Source organism: Pollachius pollachius, assembly GCF_949987615.1.
Source record: "Pollachius pollachius genome assembly, chromosome: 8".
Lineage (NCBI taxonomy): Eukaryota > Metazoa > Chordata > Actinopteri > Gadiformes > Gadidae > Pollachius > Pollachius pollachius.
In genome coordinates, this window is record NC_136941.1 from 23594416 (window position 1) to 23609891 (window position 15476).

General features: G+C 48.0%; 2 protein-coding genes across 2 annotated transcripts in view; both read right to left on the reverse strand.

Annotated features, from left to right (window-relative positions):
* mapkapk3 (MAPK activated protein kinase 3) overlaps positions 1-6302 on the reverse strand; it is an 11495-nt gene extending 5193 nt beyond the window's left edge. The window contains exons 1-3 of the mRNA XM_079741135.1: positions 5672-6302; positions 1507-1646; positions 601-665 (exon numbers count right to left, since the gene is read on the reverse strand). Coding sequence (XP_079597261.1) covers positions 601-665; positions 1507-1646; positions 5672-5986 — 520 coding nt within the window. The 5' untranslated portion in view covers positions 5987-6302. The remainder of the gene's footprint in view (positions 1-600; positions 666-1506; positions 1647-5671) is intronic.
* Positions 6303-7303: 1001 nt separating this feature from the next.
* The window catches only part of dnah1 (dynein, axonemal, heavy chain 1), a gene marked incomplete at both ends in the record, with an annotated part of 50987 nt that continues 42814 nt past the window's right edge, over positions 7304-15476 (reverse strand). The window contains 11 exons of the mRNA XM_079741127.1: positions 7304-7425; positions 8797-9031; positions 9908-10114; positions 10577-10721; positions 11601-11731; positions 12180-12350; positions 12746-12922; positions 13247-13426; positions 13526-13696; positions 14009-14140; positions 15160-15318. Coding sequence (XP_079597253.1) covers positions 7304-7425; positions 8797-9031; positions 9908-10114; positions 10577-10721; positions 11601-11731; positions 12180-12350; positions 12746-12922; positions 13247-13426; positions 13526-13696; positions 14009-14140; positions 15160-15318 — 1830 coding nt within the window. The remainder of the gene's footprint in view (positions 7426-8796; positions 9032-9907; positions 10115-10576; positions 10722-11600; positions 11732-12179; positions 12351-12745; positions 12923-13246; positions 13427-13525; positions 13697-14008; positions 14141-15159; positions 15319-15476) is intronic.

Consider the following 15476-nt stretch of genomic DNA (forward strand, 5'->3'; position numbering starts at 1 on the left):
TAACTTGATGTTAAAATGTGCACAGACAATAGAGAGCTGATTAAAAATGTACCGGCAATTTGTTTTAATCTAGACTAATTTAGGTGCAACCTGATTAATAGCTACCATTTGATTTAATTGTGGTTAAGATATTATCTAGTTAATACACAACAATGTTCAGCAGATCATTATTGTCATTATTTCACAATAATGAATGGCTTGCTGTAAATTATTCCGCTTATTACACGGCTACTTAGTAAAGACAACAATAATTTCAATCAAAATATAACAACGAAATGATTCCATTGATGTACAATGGATTTCAGTGCTTAACAAAATAGTTTGTTGGGTTGGAAATATTGTCCATAGCAACGGTCTGCAAATCATAGCAGCAGTCTGCTATACTGAAATAACCGCAGAATGCCGCAATTGACCAATCACTTTGTAATCCACAAAACTGTGTAATAACAGCTAGCAACAACAGTAAGAGCACGAGTTCAACTCTTTATTTTGGGGGAACTCTTTGTGTTTAGGTTGTTACCTAACTAGTAACAACAGTAACACCATGAGAACAAGTCAACTCTTTATTTTTGGGGGTGCTCTCTGTGTTTAGGAGGTTACCTTTCTCCGTGAAGGCCTGGTCGCCTCTGGCCTGGATCCGACTGAACAGCTCGCCTTCCTGCATGCTGGAGGGACAGAGGACATGTTCTGGGCTTTGTCTGTGTGTATGTGTATGTGTGAGTGTGTGCATGGCAAATGTTTGCACTGTTAAGATACAACTGCATACTTTGGAAGCGTTGAAGCAAAATTTATATTTCTGTCTTTCCGTTTTTACTCCAAATCCTTTAACAGCACCCCCTGTATTCTGAATACATGAAGAATGGTTGGTTGGTTTAGACCTCCTATATTGAGTCATCTTAACAAAAACACAAGGCCAAAGGAAAGTAGAAGCCCATGAATATGAAAATGCAGAGGACGCATAAATAAAAAAGATATCATAAAAATGATGTATACATTTATAAAGCATATATAAATATTCAAAAAGTACAGTTCCTCTGAGGGTCAGAAGTAGGACAGTGTGATCCTGCAGCGGGAGATAGTGACTCTCTCTGCTTGTGTACAAGACAGTACACAACATCTGCTCGTTTGCTGCGCTCAGAGCAACCTTTTATGACGCCAGCGTTCAAACAGGAAGTAGCTGACAAGGGTGAGCGATTAATAGCCACACACAAACACACACACACACACACACACGCAGACACACACACACAAAAACACACACACACACACACACACACACACACACACACACACACACACACACACACACACACACACACAAAGACCCACACCATCTCAACCACATATGCCAGTGGTCTAGTACCTGTGAGCTGTACATTGTGTGTGCCAGTGTATGCCCACCACACATCTGGACCCTTGAGAGGGAACGCTCTATACTGTTGAGAAAGGAGCCTACTTGTGGGAGCTGGGGGTTGTGGGTAATGTAGTCCCGTCAGTAAGACATACCACTCCATGATGATAAGGAGGCACTTCTTTCCGTGGTGCATGTTCTCGTAGAGGCTGAGAATTCGTACGATGTGGGGTCCCCCCGACACGTGCCAGTGCAACTCTACCTCCCGCCGGGACTTGGGGCTGTCGTAGAGGATCTGGAGAAACACGCAGACATTAGAGCACAGTGGTCATTAGAGATCAGTGGTCATTAGGGCACAGTGGTCATTAGAGATCAGTGGTCATTAGAGATCAGTGGTCATTAGGGCACAGTGGTCATTAGAGATCAGTGGTCATTAGAGATCAGTGGTCTTTATAGCACGGTGGTCATTACAGCACAGTAGTCTTTATAACTGAATTCATCCAATACAGCACATGTTGATTTCTGTTGCGTCATTCCCATAAAGACTCTTCTTATTGATGTGTAAGAAGGGGCCAGCGTATTCTGTCATCAAACTGACCCTGATCGGGGGCCATGATAGACAACAGACCAACGTCCGGGGCTAGGACCCCGATGTCTGCAGGCTGCCTGTTGCGCGACCCTCCATCCTTAGCCTAGCTCTGTGTTAAAGGCTTGAGGAGAACGTGTCTTCTCAATGGCTTTACAGTCAATGCTTCAGTTTTGCGATTACCTCCGTACTGTAGGAAGCTGTAGAAAGCCACTGACTCAATCCCATGTGTCTGGTCACGTGATCAGAGGCATGGCTACAAACCCCCACCCGCGTAAGCCCGTCACAATGCCGGACGGAGGGCCCAGCCCCGCAGACACGCACGTGAAAACGGGGGAACACACACAAGCAGGTGGCGGACCTTGACATAGTGAGCCTCGTGCATCAGGGTGTATTCTGGGATGTAACCGAGACGGAATGACCTCCCTGCTGCTGTCCACAAGGCTGTCACACAGGCCCCGGGTGGGGGTGGAGAGAAGCGCACCACACAGACGCACACTGACGCACGGCGATGATGACAGCAGACTGGGTCCGAACGGCACCCTGGGGCGAACAGCACCCTCACACTCGTGGAACAGCACCCGCACTCAGAACAAAGCGCCGACGCAAAACCAGCTCAGAGTACGGTGGGATAGAACTAGGCCGGAATAAAAATCTCCCAGATCCGAATGGAAAAAGCAAAAAAGGAATAACCCTAATGTTTAAACACTCTGTGACTCCCATGGGTGAGTCACAGTTTATAAAGGGACTCCTTATAATAACTATTTGAATAACATTTCAAGCGCACCCAAATACAATCTACATACATCTGAAAACAAACTATACCCCACAGTAGTTCAATATATATATATATATATATATAGAGAGAGAGAGAGAGAGAGAGAGAGAGAGAGAGAGAGATAGATAGATAGATAGATAGATAGATAGATAGATAGATAGATAGATAGATAGATAGATAGATAGATAGATAGATATACATACACACATACATGTATTCTCAATCAATTTCAGAGGTTTGTATTTTGTGTGTATTTCCGTGGTTTCATGATCAAGCTTAGCAAGGGTTATGAAATGTGGGTCTATAATGATGATAGACGAAAAGCAGGTCAACAAAATATGACTAAAGGTGAGTTACGGTTAGACGAAAGACAGCTGTGCTGTTTAAAGTGGCAGTAGGGGGAAGTGTGCTTCTAAGCGGCCCACTCGATAAACTCTGTCTAACCTTAACACCCCCACCACACTCACAACTCCCTAGACCAGTTCTGCTATGACAGGTTCGAATTAAACACATTACAAATACACAGACACATACACACACTGTCACTAAACTCCCAGGCCTTCTTCTTGGAAGCAATATCTCCCTTACACATATTTGCTTTCCCTTTTTTACAAAGGTCATCAATTCATCATTGATTATAAAGTATACGAATTACTGTGACCAATAGGGATGACTACTTATAAATATTGATTTTAAACTATGGCAATAAAAGGCCTATGTTTTTATTACATTCACTCAGGGAATGAATTACCTTTAATACGATAAAACAAACCTCAGAGGGCATTCAAACAACAAACACATAGTTATAAGCAGTCCAAGACGTAACCCAGTGTGTATTATTAGATATAGGACACATCCTCAGTGTCAAACTTCCCCTCTCAATGACAGCAGCACATTTAAACCTACTGGACTAACGCTAATACACTAAACACACCCATCAGATGCCACAGCGTGTATGTTGAACATCACAAGGGGCCAATACTAGAAACAACAGAAGGAAGATCACACGATACTAACTAAATCTCCTCTTGCAGTTGTCTGGCCCTTTTTAACAGCTCAACTTAACGCCACATTTCAACAACACAGGAAGCCGGAGCGAAGGGCAGCAAGAAGGAGTGTGCAATCAGCCTGAGTCAGCAGATGACCTCAGGTCAGAACTCACCCACAGATTAACCTCCGTTAACGAGCTGACATTCAGCCCTCAGCGTGTGGGAAAGAGCAGCTATAGTGCTGTATAGTATAGTAAAAAAAAGTATCTATATGTTTGTATAGATATCTTTTTTAAAATGACCTGGATCAAAGCAACTACCAAACAATTGCATATATATGGCATTTCCAACCCTACAAGTGTTAATCCCTTGCTCTATCAGCTAGACATCTCGGCTCTTCATAACTAATTTATATATTTTTGTAATTCAATAATGTAATAATTTTTTTTTTTTTTTTAGAAACCTTTATTTTTGGTGCCCCCTCTCAGGTGCCCTACGCACTCTGCGTATAGGGAGCGGCGGGCCTGGGTGCTGGGAGAGGAGAGTAACAGGCAGAGATGGTGCAGTTCTTCCCCCTATGGAGGTTGACTGGTAGAGCGGGCAGAGAGCCCCCCAGCCTGCCAGCCAGGGACAAGAGGGAGCTCTTAATGGGGCTGACAGGTAAGGGGAGCCTTTGGGCTTTGTTCCATCACTGGGCTCCTCAGTCAGAGACTGGGGCCACTGGAAACAGGAGGCCAGTAATCTGATTGCAAGGCCTCCACTCTAACGTCCGCTGCAAAGTGAATTGCCCCTATAACCGTCCATCATGTTTGGCACCCCCCACCGCACTTCATTTAAAAGCAAGTAGTTGTGATATTTGTGCCCCCCCCCCCCCCCCCCCCCCCTCCATCCTCGATTTATTAAACGCAGAGAGGCTCATAAATTAGCAGCAGTGCCGATAGGATGTGCACCTCGATAAGTGACTCTATTTATTACATTGAACACACAGTGAAGCCTGCTCCAGCTAATAATCATAGATAGGTATCAGAGCAAAAGGACCTGTAGAAGACGACATAATAACGTGTTAATTTCCTCCTTCCACAAATATCAAACCTCAAAAGTGTTTTAATGACAGATGTGCATCGTGGGTATCAGGCAGCAGACAGCGGCTTTCTCACCGCTGTTTGTTCTTCAGACGATAAGAGACACACGGTTGTCCTTGTCTTGATTTAAAATGTGGCCCAGCACACACACCCTGAACTCGTTGACCAGAAAGTGAGTTTTTTTGGGCTTATGATTGTATTATGTAACTAGAGGACCCTGCGCTGAGCCTCAACACGCGACGCTTTCTCGGTAAAGATAAATATTCTACTCTAAGGGGCCGCTGCGTCCGGTGGTGGTATGGGATGGTGGTAGTAATGGTGGTGATGGTGGTACAGGCGGAGGGGTTGTGGTGAAGGAGTTGTTGGTGATGTAGGGAAGGGGTGGGCGAGTCACTACCAATGTTCTCAAAATACTGTCACCTTCGATGCACAGCAACAGTAAAGCAACAGATTAAATAGAAATAGAGTGTATTGTAACTTTGTACTGCTCCTGGTGTAAAGCGGCACTGTCTAGGAGGCTTGAATGGCCGAACCTGATTTGTGGTGGTGGGTGACCTGCGTTACAAAAATGGTTACTTAAGCATAATCTAGAGGGAGCTATATACAGCCATACTGTACAGGAAAACCCCCAAACCATTCTCGGTTTGACATCAATGTGAAAACACCGTAGGCCTACTTGCGGTTGATTACGCACATGACGTCCTTGTTGTCCTAATAAAGTTATCGAAGCATGGTAGCCTATACATTGAGCGATGTTCTTTGGATTTTAATTTGACGGAAATAAAAATTAATAATATTAGTTATAGGCTGCTATAGTGGGATAATAACTCATATTTGACCACAACACACAGCTATTTATTAACACTTAGGTGTGTAAGCAGATACCTTCAGCGCGCACTTCTCCCCAGTTCTCTTGTTGTAGCACTGCAGGACCTTGCCGTTGATCCCCAGCCCCAGGACCTGGGTGGAGATCTTGTAGTCATCCGTCACTGCGTGCCGCTTGATCTCCAGTTTGGAATAAATAGGCAAAGGAAAGCGTGTGGACTCGGATTCATTAGTGTCCTTTTTGTCGGTTCCAAAAGGGGCGTCCAACCCGGACTCTGGTGTGTCCGGGTCTGGTTCTGCCCTGGGCGCTTGGGGAGGTTTCTCTTGTCCATTCCCGTTTTCCAGCATAGTCACCCCGGAGTTTTCCTTGTACATTGTACCCTAGTGTCAAAAACAATTAGTAGCCTAATTCTTCGTAAGGATTGCAAATAAGTGACTTCAAATGGGGAAACGACTCCTTTGCCAGGAAGGACTGGCTGTGCGTCTGGCTGTGCGTGCGGCTGTGCGTCTGGCTGTGCAAGGCGCTGCAGTCTCTGCGGTGGTTTCCAACATAACAATTAAAAAGAACCAGCCAGGGCGTGTTGAGTTTACATCACCGTACATTTATGTCATTACAACAAGGATTGCCAAAGTGCCGATTTAAAGAACAACGCTCGGTTAATCCATCCGCGTGTTCTCCTCGTTCCGCTAACGGAACTATGCCCGAATGAAGGTAGTTTCCGTTCATACGAAGTCACCACCACTTCTCACCAGCAGCTCAAAATGTGCAGCCGCTAACATCGGTGTGTCGTACAGCACCACCACCCGCCCCCTAAGCACCATCCCCACGCCGCTCTAGTTATGGTGTGATCCTGATGCCTCGGACACCAGCCTTTCGAGTGGCAATTTTGACGTCATTTTCGGTCTCGGAGAACTTATAGCGTTCCCGTTCGACTGGCTAGTCGTCGTTTATTATTAGCTCTTTAGCATACCAGATCTAAAACAAACAACACAACTTTACATTGTATTGCACACACAGCAAGACCGTGCAATGCATAAATTGGTGACCGGATTAAAGAAGCATTGCAATTAAGTCATTAAAAGGACGAACGTGGTAGAAATACAAAGAAAATAAATCTCTTCACGGGCGCAGCCATTTTTGTTGAGATTGTCATCACTGCTCTTAGACTACTCTCAGAATTCCGAGAGATGAAGACATAAAGCGGCCGTGCTCCGGTGAGTATATCACCGAGCACGAGCACCGGTGATTGATGATTGGATGATGAACGAGACGTGGGCGTGTTATTCTTGGACAGGGGTGATGATGGGTCCATGAGAACTCTATGAAATATTACAAAGGAATGCTCAGTAATATCGTTGATGAAAGAGAAAAACTTTTTTATTAGACGGTTACACAACTTCAAAATGGTCTTGTGTAGGCGTGGGGTTGTGTAGGGTTTTGCTACATGCAATCATGTACCTTTCGAGGGAGAAAGGATCAAAAATCCATTCAGGCTTTGGTTTCAGTGTCCAACTTTATCTTCCTCTAGCTGACTAAAATAAACAAAACTCTGTGGGACTAACCTGGAAAGGTGTTTGGGGGGGGTTTCTGTGTCTAGGGGTGTGTGTGTTTGGGGGTGTAGCTACCTGCGTGTGTGTGAGTTTGGGGTTGTGTCTCTCTGCGTGTGTGTGTGTGTCTGCCTGTGTGTATGGTCAGTAGTCCAGGGCGCAGACGAGCGCCACCCCCTGCTTGATCCAATGTTTCTGCGGCAGCTCGCTCGGCAGCTCAACCGCCATCACATAGTTGGTGGAGTGGCCGGTGGTGGACAGGGTGCCTGAAGGGGAAACACACACACACACACACACACACATACACACACACACACACACACACACACACACACACACACACACACACACACACAGGTTAGGACATCATTAACCTCACACCAGGTCTCTGGATAGAGCAAGCCTCTCCCTTGACAGTCAGGAGTTCAGCTGATTTCAACGTCCAGGAACGAGTTCCTCAAGGCTATGTTGAACCTGACAATTGTGCGCTCACGTCAGGCTTTAAAAGATGTCATCTATTGCACCCTGCGAACGTGATCGATTGGGGAGTCCCTGAGCCGTTTCAGTGCTCTAGTTGGTTGAAGCATAGTGGGTTCCTTTGCAGTACATCATCATGGGCAGAGGGCTACCAAAGGCAGACTGCCGGACTACTTGAAGCCAATTGAACAGTTCGCCTTCACTGAGAGTAGTCTTATCATGGTGTTGGAAAAGCTGAATCTGTTTCTGCTGAATCATGGCTTAACATTCTGGTTCACCTGAATCTCCAGCCTCTTGCTACAAGGCCAGTTCATGTCCGTCAGAGACCAGCCTGTACACTATGCTGCCTAAATTATGCAGTGTTCACTATGCTGTGTTCACTATGCTGTGTTCACTGTGCTGTGTTCACTGTGCTGTGTTCACTGTGCTGTGTTCACTACGCTGTGTTCACTGTGCTGTGTTCACTGTGCTGTGTTCACTACGCTGTGTTCACTGTGCTGTGTTCACTGTGCTGTGTTCACTGTGCTGTGTTCACTGTGCTGTGTTCACTGTGCTGTGTTCACTGTGTTGTGTTCACTGTGCTGTGTTCACTGTGCTGTGTTCACTGTGCTGTGTTCACTGTGCTGTGCTCACTGTGCTGTGTTCACTGTGCTGTGTTCACTGTGCTGTGTTCACTGTGCTGTGTTCACTACACTGTGTTCACTGTGCTGTGTTCACTGTGCTGTGTTCACTGTGCTGTGTTCACTACGCTGTGTTCACTGTGCTGTGTTCACTGTGCTGTGTTCACTGTGCTGTGTTCATTGGCTGTGTTCACTATGATGTGTTCACTGTGCTGTGTTCACTGTGCTGGCTCCGAGCTGGAAAATACACTGCTGCACTTTCTGAAGCTTTCTGAAACTTGACGCTAACTGGGCCTATTCTGGGATGAGTAATAAAACCAGGGAAGACACACACACACACACACACACACACACACACACACACACACACCCGCACCCACGCACACACACACACACACACACACACAAACACATTTGCGCCCATGCGATGCCAAAGCGTGCAATTACACACACACGCACACAAACACAAACACACACATGCACGCACACAGACTTCCCGGCAATTGGCTACAAGGAAACGCCCCCGCTGTGTGTACTTACCCGCCCGGGTGAGGGTCTTATAGATGGGGCAGACGTAGACCCCGCAGACCGGGGGCCTGCAGTCAGCCTGGGGGATCATCCATATGACGGCCATGTCGCTGTAGAGCTCCTTGGGCCGGGAGGTGGCCAGCTGGGTGGTGTGGGGGTCCCAGCGAGCCCCCTCCAGGTACAGCCCGTGGACGTAGCAGCCCCGGGCCGGCCGCGCCGTGATATCAGAGGCTGGGGTAGTTATCACCTGGGGGAGGAGGAGGGGAGGTGAGGAGAGCGATGGAGGAGAAGAGGATGGAAACAGCAACAAGTCAGAACTGTTTCCTGTATGGTGGTGGTTTGATAACAGCCGTACTGGGGGGGGGGGGGGGGGGGGGGCATTACTTCATTCTACAGCCAATGAGGTTGCACTGAAGAGAAAACGGAGATTGAGCGAGAGAGAAAGAGAGAGACTGAGCATTCATGGTATGTTTTGGTATTCATAATGTTTAAGACCCAGAGGTACTTGAACTCCTTAACTTTGGCTAAGGACTCATTCCCTACCTGGAGTGGGCCAGTCACTGGATCCCTGCTGAGAGTCTTCCCCTCAGATTTAGCGGTGCACAGAGATAGAGAGGGAGAAACAGAGACAGAGCGCGAGAGAGAGATAAACAGAGAGTGAGAGAGACAGGGGTAGCGAGAGAGCGAGAGACAGGGGGAGTGAGAGTGAGAGAGAGAGAGAGAGAGAGAGAGAGAGAGAGAGAGCGAGAGGTAGAGAGCGAGAGTGAGAGAGAGACAGATAGAGAGTCAGAGAGAGAGACAGAGACGGAGAGAGGGAGAGAGTAACAGAGAGAAAGAGAGAGAAAGAGAGAAAGCGAAAGAGAGAGAAAGAGAGAGAGAGAGAGGGAGAGGGAGAGCAACTGAGAGAGAAAGAGAAAGCGAAAGAGAGACAGAAAGAGGGAGAGAGAGAGAGAGAGAGCAACAGAGAGAGAGAGCAACAGAGGGAGAAAGAAAGATAAAAAGAATAGAATAGAATACGACTTTATTGTCCAGTCTGGGCCGGCAATGTGGTTCCTGGCCCAGAGCGGCGAGAGAGCGAGAGAGAAAGAGAAACAGAGAGTGGTGCGAGAGAGGTGACGAGGACCTTAAAGGTGAAGCCGATGGTGTCTATGGAGAGCCGGGAGCTGCGGGCATAGTTCTGCAGCGTCCCGGTGAGGAAGGCCTGGGGGAAGAAGAGGCCAGAGATCCAGAAGACGGCGGGGGGCCCCTCAGCGATCCAGCACTGCATGAAGCTGACCCTCTGCAGCAGGTCGGCCACCCAGGAGGCCAGAGGCTTCAGGGAGGGGTAGGCCTGAGGGAGGAGACACAGCACACTGGAGGCATCAGGGCACTGCCGGGCCCCCAAAGGGCCCTCTCTTCAGGGAACAAGAGAAACCCTTTGGGTGCTGGAATTGTGCGTGTCATCTGTACGTGATGAGGGGGCTCTTCGTGATTGTTTATGGTGTTTATGTTTGTTATCGCTGTGATCACTGAGTGGGTTTCTGTTGCTTGTATGTCTGCCACGGGAGTATGTGTGCGTGTGTGTGTCTGTTTGTGTGTTAACTATTTGTCTGGTTGTATGTGTTAACTGAGTGCATGCTTTGTGTGGGTGTGATTGTGGTCTAAGTGTTTGAGCGTCTTTTTGTGTGCGAAATTTGTGTGTGTGTGCGTGTGCTATCCGAGTATCTGTTGTAGCTATGAATGTGTGTGTGTGTGTGTGTGTGTGTGCGCGCGTGTGTGTGTGTGTGTGTTTATGTAGTGCTGAGTGTGTTACCTTGGCCATCCACACATCCGGCACAGCGTTGATAAACAGGCTGTGGGCCATCAGCTCCAGCTCAGAGGACATCACCACTAAGCCCCTGAGAGCCTTCACAATGTCACCCAGAGTCTGGGACATGACCGCCAGCAGCTTGTTATACCTGACAGATAGAGCGGGGGAGAGGGGGGCTTGATAGTGATTGACTGATCCAACCAGCTGCTGCTCAATCTTTCCAGAACCCCACAGAAGGGAGAGGGAAAGCAAGAATAAAAAAGGATGCACAGGTTTCAATCTTCTTCCCGCTGCTCCAAATCATAGATTTGAGGTTTCTGCCCAGTGTACATTAGCCTGGTTCTACCAGACTCTCGCACTTCATTTCATTTGAGTCTGGACCTACTCAATTGACTAACGTTAACTCACTCGAAGGCGGGTGTCTGTTGAAGTTTAAAACTATTGGATCTGCCCACTGCCACTCTGGACCTGCCATAACCAATCGCTAACGTTGGCCGGGAATCACGTTGCGCGCAGGCTGTAAACAAACCAAACACCGTGCGCGAAGACGTCCGTCAACAAGAGCTGACTTTAACGTCATTGTTCTCAGCCAGTCCCTCGGTTCCCTGATTGAACACACAAAATTTGGACGGAGAAAACCCACTAACATACCGCAGACCCAGACGTAGTACTGAAGGGAAATGAAAATTGAGCGGAAGTACTTAGGCGGGCGGAGCCAGGCTAAGTGTACATAATGTACAGTAACAATGTAACGGTCGTGTTACCACTACAATGTTATAGGGATAAACTGGCTTTCATACAGTGTTAAATGCAGAGCTAGATACAGTGATTTAGTCATTCAGACATAAAGTGACCACAGTGGTCACCAAGAAGTCATGGCATCCTGGAGAAGCATCTTGCCCTAGGGACGGCTCCAGGTAGACGGGTGGACATGAGGGGATCCAACCCTGGCCCTTCTGGCGGGGAGGTAAAGGCCCCAGCCGCTACATTACCCTGCAGTATTTAACAGAGCGCTTCACATTGTTACCTGATCACCTCCTGGAGCAGCACGGTGTTCATCGACTCCTCGTAGAGGACCGGGTACCTGGACAGCACCTCCCGGATATCGATAGGCTTGGGAATTTTCTCCACAATACCCGACACAATCTCCTCCACGATCTGCGGCACATAGACACAGAGGGTGTGTTACCGTCGGCAAGACCTGCTCTCTGGTCACAGTGAAAGCAGTGGCGTGTTCAATGGGGGCTGTGAAACACACACCACTGGGTGGTTACCGAGCAGTGCCTAAGGGACTCTTGCAGGGCCTAAAGTTAACTCTTTTTCAGATCCACCAGCCACTGTGGCAGGTGTTGATTCAACCGCCATCTTCCCCATCATTTGTTGTAGAAAATAAATAAACGCAAACATGGTTCCTGTTGAAGCGAGCAGTTCTAAAACAAGTTTAAATATAACGGTAATAATAATTTTTGTTTGATATAGTTTGTCCGAAAATAAAAACTACGGTGGCCACTCATTGGAAAATGGTTGAAGATAATAATAATGGTTATGTCTCTAATTAATGACTCCTAAACCCTCTCTTTTTGACGAGGGTTCCCTGGGTGTTTACCTCCTCCTGAGACCTGCCTCCGCTGGCTGCGGCTCGCGGCTGCAGTTGAACCACTGCTCCCAGCAGGGCGAATGACTCATTCTGGGCGAAGCTGATGTTGGCGTTGTCATGGAGACCAAATATCTCCGGCGTATCGTTGATAGGTAGGCTGCGGATGTATGCCAGGTAGTCCTGGAGACGGAACGTGAGCATGGGGAGATTAAGAGCCTGTTCTACGAGACCTCACTGCCAACCCCCCGACCTACGAGAGCTACATCAGCCCCTCGATAAGACCCTCATGTCTACAGATTGACTTTAGATTAGTCTGACGGCAGATGAGCTCAGATCTTCACTTTCTTAATCGTAATATTTGTTTTTTGATCGGCAAGAGTTTAACTGGTGAACATAAACTCGGCCAGTGGCTTTTAAAAATGTCTGTAAAGGTGACAAATTAACACGTGGGGACTATTTGCGGTATAATACTCTGTAACGAAACAGGAGACAGGACGGGACTCGAGCCTCATGCAGTTTCTGTTCACACAGGTGTTGTGCAATAACACAGCTGCTGGATGGGAGATGAGTCTAACCTGGAGCCCCAACTGGGTGTCGATCTGCCGGTAGTCCCCGGAGGCGGTGTAGAGGTGTCCGGGGCTGAGGACGGTAGGACAGTAGAAGTCCTCCAGTACGTTCAGGAGGCATCGCCTGTCCCAGTCGTCTGTCACGCGGCCGCCGTAGTTGACCTGGCCCGCAGTGTATTTCAGCACCTAGAGGCCAGACAAGAGTGTGGAGCTCAAAAGGTCATGCTCTCGTTTCATAAACGGTCATCCACTTGCGATCTGAACTATTCTCTAGCATAAGGAGAGGGCCTTCTGATCAGTAATGAGTGTAGCTACAAATCAATCATTTGATCAAAAGCTGTCAAGGAGGTTTAGCTTATTCTATTGTATTTAAGCTTATGATATTGCATTTAATAGTTTATTATTGATGATTAGCTTAAGGATGAAAGGACAAGAGCAATGAAATAAATTGCATAGAAATGTAACCTACTGTACAAAATCCAAAAATCCTAACATGTTCCTGCAGCCTACCTTGTATGGGATGTCTTGGTATTCGTCCAGGAACATGTGCAGCTGGCTGATGCAGATACGCAGGTCGCCGTCGGTGAACTCGTAGGGGATATTGAAGCCCAGGGGGCCAAACTTCCTGCGCTCGATGGCGTTGCCGTGGAACAGACACAGAGAGAGGAGCAGCGACTTGAACTCTTGAGCCTGGAGAGAGAGAGAGATGAGAGAGAGGGGATTGGAGGGAGGGAGAAAGAGAAGCTACAGACCCAGAATATACAGGGTACATGACGTGGTGTGTGAGACCTTGGAGCTGGAGCTCAGGAAGTCGTCGGTGAGGCTCAGGTAGGTCTTGAGCAGGTTGGCCTTGATGCCCCGGGGGGGCTCGATGGTCATCTTTGAGCCGTTCTGGAGGATGGAGACGGGGAACTTGTTGCTGGGCATACTGGTGAGCCACAGACGGAAGTCTCTGTGCACCTGAGGCAACGGGAACACAGGACACAGGGTGGGAACGGGTTACATTGATGTGGGTTAGGGTCAGACTTCTCTTCTGATGTATCCATCCGTGTGTGTGTTTGTGTGTGAGTAGATGCTAGCATGAGCATGCTAGCATGAGCATGCTAGCGCGCGTGCATGTGTGTGTAGTTTCATGTCTTTGTGTGTGTGAGTGTCTGTATGCATGCATGTGTGCATGCTAGTTTGTGCTTGTGGGTCTGCTTGTGTGTGTGCTGGTGTGTGTGTCTGTGTTTGCGTGTGTGTGTGTGTGTGTGTTGACTCCAGTATCCTGACCTTATCTGGTTGGATGTTCTCGATCAGTCTCTCCAGGGAGGGCATCCAGCTTGGCGCCAGGTGACAGTTCTGAAGGAACGACCATTTACCCGTTTCCATGGCGCTGTGCATCAGGGCCTCCGCCCAGGGGCCCTGATTGACAGATAGTAGACACACACAACACACACACACACACATGCAAACACACACACACACACACACACACACACACACACACACACACAATTATGCACACAAACAAGCAGAAACGAGCACGCACGCACATGAATGCATACACACACACACACACACCCACAGACACAGTGAGTATAATAATATTTAGTGTTATAAACACATGGTCATGGAATCGTAAGACACAAATTGAGTAGGGAGGCAGTCCCCGTCAACATGTTGTGCTAGTTGTGCCCTTCATCTCCGAGTGGAGATGAAGGGCCCTTTGTTGCCTGTAGCACAATGGAGCTGGTCAGCCACTATTAACACGCCGATGTAAAAGGCCATAATCCTGGAATACGGCCACTGGGAAGATCTGTTCGGTTTTTGTTTGACTTGTGTGTCACAAAGTCTGAGTTGGAGTAGGAGTATCCCAGTAGATAGGTTGTGCCTGAGCTGCGTTCTTTCTGTTTGTTTTGATATGGCGCTGTTCTGCGTTCCTCCAGCACATCTATGACCTACAGCGCTGTCCTCAAGCTTTAAATAGACACAGGCTAATTAGCGCCTTTCCTGTCCAGACGAACAAACGACAACGACCTGCTTCTCAAACGAGAACAGAGAGACAGAGAGACAGAGAGAAAAAGAGTAAGAGACAGAGAGAGACAGAGAGAGACCGAGAGAGACAGAGAGAAAGAGAGTGAGAGACACAGAGAGATAGACTGAGAGTCAAAGGGAGAGAGAGAGAGACAGAGAGACAGACAGAGAGAAAGACACTAAGAAAAAGAGTGAGAGACACAGAGATAGACTGAGAGGCAAAGGGAGAGAGAGAGAGAGAGAGACAGAGAGAGACAGAGAGATAGAGAGTGAAAGACAGACAGAGGTAGACTGAGAGGCAAATAGAGAGGGACAGAGAGAGAGAGACAGAGATAGACAGACAGAGCAAGAGGGAGGTTTTGGATGAATGGGGAGATGAGGGCCAGCGAGTTCCCCTCAGCTTGTACCTGGCCCTGGCCCAGGGAAATGGCATTCATCTTCTTGGAGAACTTCATGGTGTCGGCGAACTTGTAGAGGTCCGCGGCGGGGTCGGTGCCAGCGGAGAGGACGAATATGAGGGGCGTGGAGGGGGAGGAGTCCTTGAAGACCACCGCCAGGTCTGAGGTCTGGGTAGAGACACCAGCACACACACTGGTTCATTCCTCACCCTCGGGCCCATGGAACGCAGACACCTAGCGTCCATCGTGGTTCCAGGTGGGGGAACTGAAAGTGGAACTCCCCCACCAAGCGTTTAGAACCAAGATGGCAGAAAGATGTATGAGGC